This window comes from Myodes glareolus, chromosome 1, assembly GCF_982192425.1.
Source record: "Myodes glareolus chromosome 1, mMyoGla1.1, whole genome shotgun sequence".
Classification (NCBI taxonomy): Eukaryota; Metazoa; Chordata; class Mammalia; order Rodentia; family Cricetidae; genus Myodes; species Myodes glareolus.
This window is the reverse complement of record NC_142026.1, coordinates 106,806,772-106,819,868: the sequence shown is the minus strand read 5'-3', so window position 1 is coordinate 106,819,868 and position 13,097 is coordinate 106,806,772. Positions and strand designations below refer to the sequence as shown.

At 37.6% G+C, this 13,097-nt stretch overlaps 1 protein-coding gene across 15 annotated transcripts in view; it reads left to right on the top strand.

Annotated features, from left to right (window-relative positions):
- The window catches only part of Ptprk (protein tyrosine phosphatase receptor type K), a 534,789-nt gene that overhangs the window by 434,049 nt on the left and 87,643 nt on the right, over positions 1–13,097 (top strand). For all 15 annotated transcript variants that reach the window (XM_087911293.1, XM_087911268.1, XM_087911261.1 and 12 more), the window contains exon 13: positions 580–616. In XM_087911293.1, the coding sequence (XP_087767419.1) occupies positions 580–616 (37 nt within the window). The remainder of the gene's footprint in view (positions 1–579; positions 617–13,097) is intronic.

Sequence of the window (13,097 nt, the reverse complement as noted above, 5' to 3'; positions counted from 1 at the left end):
CTATCTACCTTGGTAATGAGAGGTAGGAAAAAAAATTTAGTTGCTGACAGCTAAATTTCCAGGAAAGGAAGCGCATATAAATTACATCTAAACTACTATGTGATGTCTTAATAATCTTTCTTAACAACTATCGTTTAGCTGTTTAGTCATGCCGAGATCCAAGTGAGAGTATATCATCTTCAGGTTTGTTCCAAGTCTGGAGCTGTCAGATGAAAATTAGATTTGTATATGGTTCTGATTTATTTTAGCTTTGCAGATCCGTATCTCTTTCTGATAGCTCAAGAAGCAACAAAAATGCAAATAGCAGGCCATCCAACTTGTCTCTGCCATACCAGTTTGCTTTATGACAAAGTGAAACAGATACAGACATCTCTAGCAATTACTAGAAACCTCCTTCAAATTTTTAAAATACTATCTAAAACTATATATTGAGAAAGAAATTCCCTTGTTATTATAGTTCTTTAGTCATAATCTTATTGTTAACCCTTGATGTGTTGTGATAAGAATTATAATAATAATTTACAGATCAGAAAACATTATCTATATATTGATGATTTTCTTTTGATTTCACTCAACCAGGAAACTAAAACCCAGTGTGTACGAATTGCTACAAAAGGTAAGAGTTTGCTTTTTTTATTTTGTTTTTGTTTTTAGCTCCATTCTCTACTCCTTTCCAACATGAAAGGGTTTTGTTCCCGGCTTCAGGCCAATACAGTGTGGTGTCTCTATTACAAGGTATTTGTACTGGGACCCAGTTAAACCCTAAGTTCTCTGAACACTTGGGTGTCTTGAAGATGAATGGGAGCCCTTCATCCCATCACTAGTGCTTAACTAAAGGAACCTTGTTAGGATGTTAAGATGGTCTTAGAAACCTTAGAACAGCTTAGCTTTGGATTTAGGGCCTGAGAGGCCTTATGCCGCCCATCAGCCTATTTGGAAAAAAATCAGCCATAGCAGCTCAAAGTACAAGTCACTTTACTTGGAAACCTCCATCACTCTGTGTGCTAGACAGATCAAACAGGTTCGGCTCTGATGAGTCTACACACTCAGGTGAGCACTTCATTTGCATTTGGTTCTGATTTAAAAGGAACAAAGCCAGTTTAACACCGCAGGAGCACCGGAGGGGGAAGAACAGCTCCACGATTTCATCACTCCAAGGAAGACATTTTAATTTTTCTTTTTGATTCAACTAACATTGGGAAATTCTTTCTGTGAAGGCTAGAAGCAAAACACTGCCTGCTGACCCTGGCTGCCATGACTTAGCTGCTGTGATAAGAAAGAATGTATTGTCATCTTTAAAAGAGTATTTGGAGCAGGCTCCTATACCTCTCTTTATATTGTCCTTTAAAAATGGAATGGTCCAACAAGGGAGAGGCTACCGCTTTGTCTGTTCTAGCGGAGAAGGAATAGCTGTCTGCACGCCTGCCTGAGCCTCCACAGAGGTTTGTTCCGCTGGGAGCTCTGTTGCCATAGTTAGTATTTGATGCACATTTGTGAGCGTAGCTGATTCACTGGGGGTAACAATGAATAGCCATATTCTGTTTATGTTGGCATCTTGCCTTTCATCTTTTTCTCCCTCTATCAATCTGCTCAATTAGCATTTGTTTTTCTCTTGATTTGTGCAAGCAATAAAGAGTTTCCCCTTGACTCATGGGACTAATAAAGAAACTTCACAGATGGGAGAAAAAAACCTACTGATTTCCATTCAGATACTAAGATTCCTCATGATAATAAAAAATAAGTAAACAATGCTAGTGGGGAAAAAAAAGAAAAATATATGCAGAAGCAGTGTGCTAGCGGGTTTTTTGTTTCTTGGGTTGTTTTTGGTTTATTTGTTTGTTTGTTTGTTTTTATTTTAAGAATTGGCTTGAAAATCAGGAGTTCAAGTTGAAATTTCTGGAAGTTAGCCGCAAAAGACATTTGGCAGTCTGTTGTTACCTCTGCTTTTCTAGATTTAAAGCAGATGCTAGAATGTAAAAGGTAATCATAGCAGGCTGCTAAAAAAAAGGGTTTTTTTTGTTTTTGTTTTTTGTTTGTTTGTTTGTCTTTCTGAGACAGGGTTTCTTAGAGTAACAGCACTAACTGTCCTGAAACTCATTCTGTTGACCAAGCTGGCCTTGAAGTCACAGAGATGCCCCTGTCTCTGCCTCCTGAGTGCTGGGATTAAAGACGTGTGCCCCCACCATCCAGGCAGAAAGTTCTTTAGATAGGAAAACAATAAAAGGACAAAAGAGCTGAAGCGATTGCCAGCCAGAATTTCCTTCTCATTCACTGCTTTCGTGAATTGTTTTGGGGTCACTTTATCCCCTTTTGGATACCAATAAAAGCAGGATAGCAAATATTATCTGATATTTATGCTCCAGGGAGGGTTATAGATCGTGGAATTCGATCTTAGCATGTGACATTTGGTAGCAGCACAGAGGGTGCTGAGAAGGCTTCCTTCCGTTTGTGGTCATTCCCCTGTTCTCATGCATCCCGAGGCACTCAGGACCTCTGGTTGACAGAGTGGCATAATCAGTGTGAGAAGGACTCTGGTCTTAGACTATCTGAGCTTAGATCTTGACCTTGTCTGCTAGCTTCAAGGCAAATTACAAAAGCTCCATTCGCCAAAGGAGAGTAGCCAAGTGCTTCGCCCTTATTATTTTGAGGATTTGGGGAACATAAAGACTACTTCTTCCTCACCTAGGATTTTTTTTTCTTCCATGATTTAAGATATCTGTAGCAAACCATAGCCGGAAAATATTAAATGAAAAATTCCAGAAATAAAAAATTCATAAATGTTAAATTTTGCATGCCACTGGCAGTAGCATAATGCAAGTTTTCACTCTCTTACTCTACTTGTCCCAGGACCCGAGCGCCCCTTTGTCCGCAGCATTTGTGGTGAATATACTACCCACCTGTCAAGTAACTCAGTAACCACCTGTTGCTGTATTGTTGTGTGTGTGTTTTGAAACCCTACCTGATTGATTAGTGGCTTCAAAGTTCAAATGTTCTATTCACTATTCATAATTGGTAATCTCATATGGATAGTAAGCTTTAACATAAGTTTGCACATGTGGAAGAAGTAGTAGCGGCAGAATTTGATATTATTTGTGGCTTTAGTCATCTACCAAGGTTCTTGGAACACAGCTGCCACAGTTAAAGGAGCTCTTATGCACAAAGCGTGCTTGAATGAGCCCTGGCACATTTTACATATTACACATGGTAGCCACTGTCTTCTCGTGTCAATTATAAAGTACGGCATTGTCCTCACTAATGGACTTCCCCAGAGGCTCATGGAAGAGCCTCTGTGTTTTCTGTTACTATTGTAAATCTAGAAAATTGCCATGCCTAGTCCCTAAATGAACATGTTTTACCTTGCCTTTGAACCACATCAATCATCATATGCAGTTATGAGGGGGAAAAACCATAAATACTAAAGTAGACTTAAATTGGAGATAGAAATTTATTAGGAGTAAATTTTTGTGATTTAATATTTCTAACAAGATCTAATCCATTTCTTGCTCTGAATTTTGACATTTTTCTACCTATGAAAAAGCACACTTTAGTAAAGTAACATTGCCTTATTGACTGAGTGCAGCTAAACTAACACCATGGAAATATAGTTGTCTTTTTGTCTAAAATCATTCAGAATGGCAAAAAAAAAAATTTCAGACACAGGATCTTGAAGACTTAATTACTAGTCAAAATGATAGAACCATGGTGCTTGTGAAGGGATAGAAAGAAGCCTACTAGTAAAAGACTAGCTTGTTGAGCAAGAGTACACTTTTGTAAAAGATTAATTAAATTCTATGTTGAGATATGTGGGCCTCACTGTTACTACATATTTGAGATTTGTGGGCTTTGCTGTTGTGTGAGTGTGTGTGCTTGTGTATATATACACACATACATACATACATACATACATATATGGGCTCATGAGTAGTTCCTTGATTTTTTTTTAAGGTAACAAAGTAATGAGAACTGTATCAGCATGGTAGAAGCAATGCTGAGTCCATAGGTGAATCTATGGCAGGACTGTGTGTGTGTGTGTGTGTGTGTGTGTGTGTATAAAATCTTGCTAGCTTTCACAGAAGGCTGCCCCTGATGCTCAGGGAAGCAAAAACATGTCATTTTTCAGATAGTGTCAATAGAGGACAGCCAAGCCAGAAATGACTGGGCTGACCAGAAAAATTGGAATCTGTTGGATCCTGTGTGGCATCCCTATGGCATCCCTGTGTTCTCCATTACTAAAACCCTGCCTTCATCTTCACCTCTATCCCCTCAGCTAGAAGTACTAAGAAAGTGGGGTCCAGCTTTCCTAATGTCCTTCATATATAAGTCAGTTTTGCTAAAAAGAGCATGATTCTCTAGAAGTCCGGATGTCTCTGCTGTAAGACATTCTCCTTTCCACGGGCCTTTTATATTTAATTTTGTTAGACAATATGTATTCATATGTAGTTATTGTAACTTAATTGCTTAGTCAAGTTTAATTCTGTGATTCAGTAGTCTCATATATCACTATATTCCAAGAACGAGTACAAGATGAAAGTCTTATTATGTACAACAAATATTTGTTGAATTGGTAATTGAATTTAAATTTGAGGTACACGTTTTTGCTTTTAATATTTAATCAAAATGGTTGCAGCACTGCCTGCAATTCGGAAAAGTATCAGAGTACTTGTATGTGGTGAGTGGCGTGTGCAACTGGGACGGTTTCTTTGTTTCTTGCAATGTGAATTTATAGGTCCCCTTACATTTTACAAAAAATTCCAAGGATGAGATTCTGTGTGAGTCTGTAGTTACTTAGAAATAGCATTTGTAAATTGGTGTGTATTAAGTTTAATATGCATTTTATTTGACTGAGCGTCCCACTGGGATAAGTGACAATGTATGATTTCTTCATTCAAATGGCTAACTGTGTACATAACTAGGAAGCCTGTTTAACTGAAACTGTTCAACTTGGTCACTGCGACTTATGGCTGTAACTCTGTTGATCTCCAGTGTGAGGGTACTAGTCTAGTGTTCTAACAAGAATTAAATGATTTAATGTAGCCAAGCAGAAACTCTAAAGGAAATCTCTTACTCCTCTGATTCTCTGTAGGTAGCCATTATGATGAATGATTAAAAATTCCATTAAACATCACACAAATGAGTGCTACTTAGCAGCACAAGAATGTACCGTGTTTTACTGATGTGAACCTCTTGGACTTCAGTTGGGCGTATTAAAATCATAACTGCAACTAATACTAATTACAAATTAATTAAGCTCGAATATTAATTACAAAATTGAAGCATAAAGTTAACAAGGGTTTTTGCTGAGTTTTCATTTCTTATTATTTAAACTATTCCTCAAGTTCTGTGTCAGTTTCCCCAATAAGCACTACATCCCAGAAATATTCTTCTTCTAATGTTTCCTTTTCCTTCAGTCACATGAATATGAGTGTACAGGCTTTTTCATAAGTAGATTTTCCACCCCCACCCGCTATGTATTGCTCATGAAACATGAAAGACACTGAACTTCAGAGGATCTTGTTCACACTCTCCCGGCTCTATATCAGCTATAATATTAGAGTGAACACTTTGCTTGTGTAGCGTTCATTTTTTCAGCTGCCTTAATGGAATCTGTACATCTATCCCTGTGGTCTGCTTCCTGATCAGACATAGGTAGACAGTTGAGTGACTGTCAGAGTGAGTGCCTATTAGTCAACATTTAGTTCTAGCTGCATATTCTTGCCATGACCGCTTAGAAATAACTCCAGCATTTTCACTCTTTGGAGTTCACTTGTTTCACGAGATGACCTTGACCTGTCGCCAGCACTTCCTTAAAAGAGATAAATCACATTCATGATAGAGTCTGGAGAGAGAGGATGGCATCATGGCTCCGGCTTGCCAAGCCATCGCTCAAAGCTATGGACAGACACACACTTAGATACTCCTTCGCTGCCATTTGTTTTTCACCTAAATTGCTGGGGTTTGGAGAGGAGAAAGGCGCTTCTGAGCGGTTCATTCTTATGCCATAAACGTATTTAAACACTAATTAAATGTCAGAATAGGAAAGGGCTAGCAGCTTAGACTAGTTGATTGGAAACTTTTCCAAATTGACCTCAAATAATTAGAGGCCGTTTTAAAACTGCAGATTGGTGGATTATGGTTTTTAATAATGGATGTAATCAACTTCCTCACTTTAGATAACTTGCTTGAACTTGATTCAAATTGTTGATAACCTCTCTTAGAATGTTGAATTAGCATGTAATGTGCGTAGTGTCAGCATCTTAACATAAATGGAAGGACACTATTATTATTCCATATGAAGCTATGGGTTTCTATAACTACAAATTTAGGGATATAATTCTCTATGACGTAGTTGATATTTTGACTTGCTTTCAATAAAACTCCTCTTTTATAATTAAAAAATTCAACCGAAATCATAATACTGCAGTAAAGAATTCGTGAGAAACTAGAAAGACAGTAATTCAGAAAGAACTGATAATCTAATGCAGAAAAAGAAGCAATAAGTTTGGATAATTCAGAAGCTGTGTGGTGGCAGTGGCACACACCGTTAATCTCAGCACTGGGGAGGCAGAGGCAGGCAGAGCTCTGAGTTAGAGGCCACTCTGGTCTTTAAAGGAAGTTCCAGGACAACCACAGCTACACAGAGAACCCTTTCTTAAATACTAAAAAGAAAAAAAAGAGTTTATATTATATAGAACTAATATTTTAAAATATTCAATAGCTTAGGTTGGTATGGTGGTGTGTAGCTCTAATCACAACACTTGGCAAGCACAGGCAGGAAGATCACCATAACTTCAAGGCCAACTTGGCCTATTTGGTTTGTATCAAACACAGGCTACTTAGTGAGATTCTCAAAACAAAAACAAATTAAAAATTAACAGGAGCAAGCAGAACAACAATTTATGAATATATAATATATCTAATAAAAACAGAAAAAATAGATAGATAGATAGACAATACATCTGCCCTGAAAACTGTAGAAAAAAAACAATTTTTCAATATTTTATTTTTAAAATGATAACTACATCATTTCCCCCTTTCTCTTTCTTCTCTTCAGATCCATCCATTCAACTCTGAAATTCACATCTTGTTCTTTGCTGTTGATTATTGTTACACACACATCACACACACACACACACACACACACACGCACAGACACACACATGTGCACACACACATAAGCACACACATTCCTAGTGCATAAATACAACCTACTCAGTCCACAGAATGTCATCTCTATGTGTTTGATCTCAGGGATTTTAGTATTGGATTGGCAACCCATTGGGAGACTCTTCTCCAAGGAAAGTCTTTTCTCCCACTCTGACCATTCTCTGGTTCTTTGTGTAGGGATGAGATCGTGCAAGCTCCCACTCTCCATATTAGCACACCCTTTGGTGTCATTGTTCAGGTCTTGTACAGGCACTCATGTTTGTGCAACTTCATGACTGTAGCTTTTGTGAAATCTCTAGGAGGAATAATCTCATAGTAAACTTTGTGTTCCTCTGACTCTCACAATGTCCCCACTCCCCTTGCACAGTGATCCCTGAGCCTTAGGTACAAGGTTTATGTTGTAGATTTATGAGTTAGGAATGGGCACCCTACCTTCTCTTGTTCTCTGCATTTCAATTGTTTTTGTTGTTGTTTTGTTTTTGTTTGTTGGTTTTTGTAATAATCCCCTTCTGTTGCAAAAAGAAGTTTCATTAACGAGGGGTGAGAACTCCACTTATCTTTATATACCTGTGTATAAAGAGAAGTATTTATTTACTAGGTGTGAATAACACTGAAACTATTTCATCAGTTGTCCCAAGAAATAGTTCATTTTTTTCTTTTAATGTTTGAAGAAATTGAAGAGAATCTCAAATGTTATATCTGTCTATAATCAATGAAATTAAAAATTAACACATGAAATGTGACTGAAATGAATCTAGTTGGAATTCAATTCTAATTGGAGAGAGGGGGTATAATAAAGGCGAGTCCTGGGTGGTGATTTCATGACCCCTGTTAAAGAGAATCCATGCAAGAGATGGTCTTTATCTCCTCAAAGCCTGCTCAAGCTTTTGAAAACACCCGAAGAAGAATTTCTTAAAAATCCTCTTTAGAATTGTCTAAGAAACAATATCTATTGAGGCTTTTGCCTTTAGAACAAAACACCTGATTATACCACCATTTATTAGTAGTTACTCTCTGCAGAATCATAGAGCAATTATGTTTCCTCATCGTCCATATATGCTTACACTGTTATTCATACTCAGTACCTGTACAGCGTCATCTTTTTTTATCTTACCTGAATAGATTAAATAGAGCTGTTCAAGAACCTGTTTCAAACGTAAGAAAATAAATCAACATAAAATTGCACTAAACTAAATAATAATGCATAATTTGTGATTTGTAGAGACATGATATGTAGAAACAGGTCTTTGTTGATGAATTATCCCTAGGCAGATGTGATATATACTGAACACAGCTGAAACCAGAGAAATTGAAGAGCACATAAGAAAAGAAAAGCAAAGGGAAAGTTCCCAGAGCTGCTTACAGCTCCCTTAACTCATAGTTAAGATCAGCATAGAGCTAAGGGGAGCAAGAGGAAATGAAGGTCTCACCTAGCCCAGATCTATCTGAAGACCAAATATCAGGATGGAAAGACCTATCATACTCTTTGCTCGTTATGGAAAGTTTAAGCCGTATTTACACTACACAAGTAAAACTAATGTTTCTTCCTTTTTTTTCTTCCTTTCTCTTTTATTATTATATTTTATTCCTAGAGTGCTCTGAGGATGTATACTTGAAAGGGTGAATTTGACTTTACCTTTTGCCAACTTTAACTTTGTCATCTTTATTAACTAAAGATGATGAAATTTGTTCCTTTGCAATAGGTTGTCAAACCTCTGTTGTTTAGCACAGAGGGCAAAGTGACAAAAAAGACAGGGAGAGAAAGGAGGAGGGCAAGAAAGAGAGGAGCATAAGTGAGTGCAGTTATCTGTCTATGCAGTCTGTAACTTCAGTTCATAGGAACACCTGGGAACGGGACTGCCTGAATTGCAGCAAGCTCAGTAGGTACCCAGTGCTCCATACCATTGACTGATGAAAGTAAACTGGGCTTCTTAAGGAGATGAGAGATTCCAGCAAGAGAGCAGGGACCGTCGCAGGTGGAACTGGAACTTTTCATGCGTTTTCTCGTACAATGAGATGGGCACTTCTTGTAGCCTGTGTGCCTAAGAGAATCAGGCTTAGGTATCTAATGGAAGGTATGGGTTTTAGTTGATACTGGCTTGCTCTTTCTTTTGAAATGTGATTTACAGCATCCCAATTCAGTATATACACACACAGCCATGCGTGTTAGCACCTAAGAATCTTAGCGGTTTTTGTTGTTGTTTTGGGTTTTTGTTATTGTTTTGTTTTTAGGAATATAATATAGCTATAGCATTTCTCCCTTCCCTTTTCTCCCCACAAAACTTTCCACATTCCTCTCCCTGCTCTCATTCAAATTCATGGCCTCTTTGTTCATGAATTGTTATTGCATGTATAAGTGTGTATAAGTACATACATGTCTATTCCTAAATACAAGCTGCTCTGTCTGCATAACATTATTTGTGTGTATGTTTTTAGGGCTGACCGTATGGTATTAGGTAACCAATTGATGTGCTTTTCTCACACTCCCAGATTAGTAACTATGAATCTTATGCCATAATGTTTATAGTTTATACTGTGAATAAAATTTGGAGGGAAGGAGTGTTTTACTGGGTAGCAGTTTATTGTTAAAAGTACAATTCTAGACATATTTTAATTCACATTGAACCAATTAACATGACACTCATTTCAGTTGAATTTTATTTTAATCTTTAAGTCATATGTAGGATATTGAGTTGTTTATATTTTTCCATATTATAGAATTAGACTCTTTACCTTTAGCTTCCCGTGCTTCATCCCTTACAAAATATAGCTGCAAAGGACGCCTTAGCAGCAGAGCTAAGGCCGAAGTCAGCCATTCAGTGGGCTTCAGCTGCTAAGGTCCTAAGCACTGTTTCTTACCTCTTCCTGTGAGATCATTTTGCAGGTGGAAATGGGGAAACCTGTCATAGTTTCCTTCAGCCACTGAAAATGTCTGCTGGAGACATGACTCAGTGATAAAGAGCTTCAGTCTCCATCACCCACATGGCAGCTCACTGTTACCTGTACCTGCAGTCTTGTGGGATCCAATGCCCTCTTCTGGCTTCTTAGAGCACTGAACACATGTGTTAAATGCACACACATGCAGGCAAAGCACCCACACCCATAAAAATAAATGCATTTCTAGAAATGAGAAAGAAAATACTCTGGGCTGGAGCCTGGCTGTCTTTTGTCTTTGGGGTAGATCAGCTATAAAGAAACTATCTACCCATCGGGAAGCTGGTACCCAGAGAGATCGGTTGTCACCTTTGCTGCATGCCTGAGCTGTGTCCTTGCTGGAGCTCATGCTCTTCCCAAGTATCTCTTCCTGTGCATTGTCTGTGCTCCTATTTTCAAAAATTAATCTGATTGGTGATTTTCTTTCTCCTTAATTCAGAGAAAGAAAGCTAGAGAAAAGTCCATTTAATTTTAGAGTTTAGACTATTCCCTGGGGAAAAATGATGGTATCTCTAAATGACATCAAGTCAGGAACACGTAATTTTAATAAAGTTCTGAGCATAGTCCTGGTTTACACGAACAACCTGTTAGGCACCAATGTTTTCATTCGCTCTGTCAAAGTTCATAGCGTTGTCAACTTTTTACTTTTAAAATGGAGAGAAATATTCCTAAAAGTTAATAGCAAATAGATTTTAAAGCCCATTTGCAAATCTAAAATACCATTTGTTGCTGAAAAACTAGAGTAGACAACATGCACTATTTCCACAATGGATTCAAAGGCTAAGTGGTCACAGGAGTTATTATTAAGAAAATCCCACCACAGTGACCTGTCTGGATGGTGTGTATGGTTTACATGGGTGGAAGGTGACACTCTGCTTATATTGAAATCTACACATGATGTGTAATATAAATCTGCCCATCTTTTTAAAATACCTGAGTGACAGAATGAAGTAAGTTATTCCATTTTACTGTTTATCTTACAAAATTTTCTGATGCTCGTTAGGATTATTCTTTTCACTGCTCTGAAGATGTATCAGGTATGTTCTAGCTAGACTTTTCAGTTGGTGACTATTAAAAACAATGTCAAGTGTTCACTTTCTTTTAATTATAAAAGAGACAGGCAAAAATCAGAAACAGAAATTCTATGTATTTTTAGGAGTTCTTCCAATCTAAACTTTTCTGGTTTAAAAAATTAATGCTTTAATGTAATTCTTTTAATTAAAAAGCATTTTGTGTAAGTATGTGCATTGTGTGCAGGGCTGTAGATATCCACCTAACATATTAAAGACTTGAAAAAGAGGAATTCTCTCACAGGGAAAATGTCAGGAAAGTAATGAGTTCTGATTGCCAGCTTTATAGATCAGCTGAACGTTTAGCCACTTAACTGTCAAAAGATCCAACAGCAAAGTTGTAGCTAACAAGTTCCTTGAGGAATTCTCCCTATAAGTTCATTCATTTATTCAATGAAATCATAAAACATAAGCAGATGAGTCAAATACCATTTAGGTGTCAGAATCATTCTAAGCCACAGAATTGGCATGTGTTCCTTAAAGGAACTCTTATTTTGGTGGGGAGACTGTATGAGTTATATTTCTGCTGCTGAGATAAAATATCATAGCTCAGTCCACTTAAGGATGAGTGTTTGTGGGTTTTGGTTTTTATTTTGTCGTATACGTGCAGGGTGTCTGTAATGGGACACAAGGCATAGAAGCAAGGTGCTCAGAGATCACATCTCAACAGAAGAAGCAGAGAGGATGTGGGGCAAGGCCAAAAACCCTTAATGCCCACCCCAGAGACTACTTCCTCCAGCAAGGCTCCACATCAAAAAGGTCCATAACTGCCCTAAATAATTCACCAACAATTATTCAGATACATGAGGCTGTAGAGGATAGTTCTCATTCAAATCACAACAGACAGCATATACCTACAAGTGAAATAATCTCATTTTAAATTCATTACACATTCAATGAAGAAAACAGAATTGTCTGATGTGATTTCAAGTGACTTCTCTAAATGAAGCTAATTCTTATAGGATTTCAAATAAATGCTCTCAAGTGATATTTGAGCTAAGACGTAAATGAGAAAAGTATAGAGAGCCTGTTGTATAAATTGCCTGAAAAGCTTACCAAAGAGAAGGGACAGCAAACAAGGGCCTAGGACCAAATGAATATCCAGGGAATAATGGAGCTTATGGTGGCTAGTAAGCCATGCTGAGTGTGTGTGTTGATCTAGATATAAAGGAAAGCCACTGTGGAATTTAAGTGGGGAATTAGGATTTTCTTCTTGCTTTTAAGGATTACTCTGGATGATCCAGAGAATGGATGACAATGTCAGCTTCTGTTAAGAGGGTACATGTTAGGAATGCTATTGCGATCTTTAAATGCTAGGCATGTTGGTAGCAGGACTAAATCAATGGCAGTGGAAACAAGAAATAAAGCTAATAGGACTTCTTGATTAGATTAAATTTGGTATATGAAAATAGAAAAATTAAGGTAGGCAGAATTTTGACTGGTGCAATTAAGTGAATGAATTTCCTATTTAATTTGGTTGTATAATATTGTAGAGCAATTGTCTTTGATATTCATGAAGTATTTTCCTACTGTTTGGAAAATATGGAAATTGAAAATCTAGGACTTGAAGACTTAAACATAGCTTGGTGGTTGAGTGTTTACTCAGCATGTATAAGGGACTGGCGTAGGAAGGACATAAAGAAGGAAGGATGGAAGAAATGAAGGAAGAATGGATCTTAGTTTCTTGTTCCTGATGCTGTGATAGCAACACCTTGACAAAAACAGCGTCCGGGAGAAAGGGCTTCTCTCAGCTCACAGTTCAAGGGTACTATTGTCATCATAGTAGAGAAGTCAACCAGCAAATTCTGGAAGCAGCTTCCACATATTGCTTCCACAGTCCAGAAGCAGAGCACAGTGAACTCTTGGGCTCAGCTAATATTCTCCATCTTATATAAATAGGATCCCATGAGTGGCCTTGCCCACAGTTAA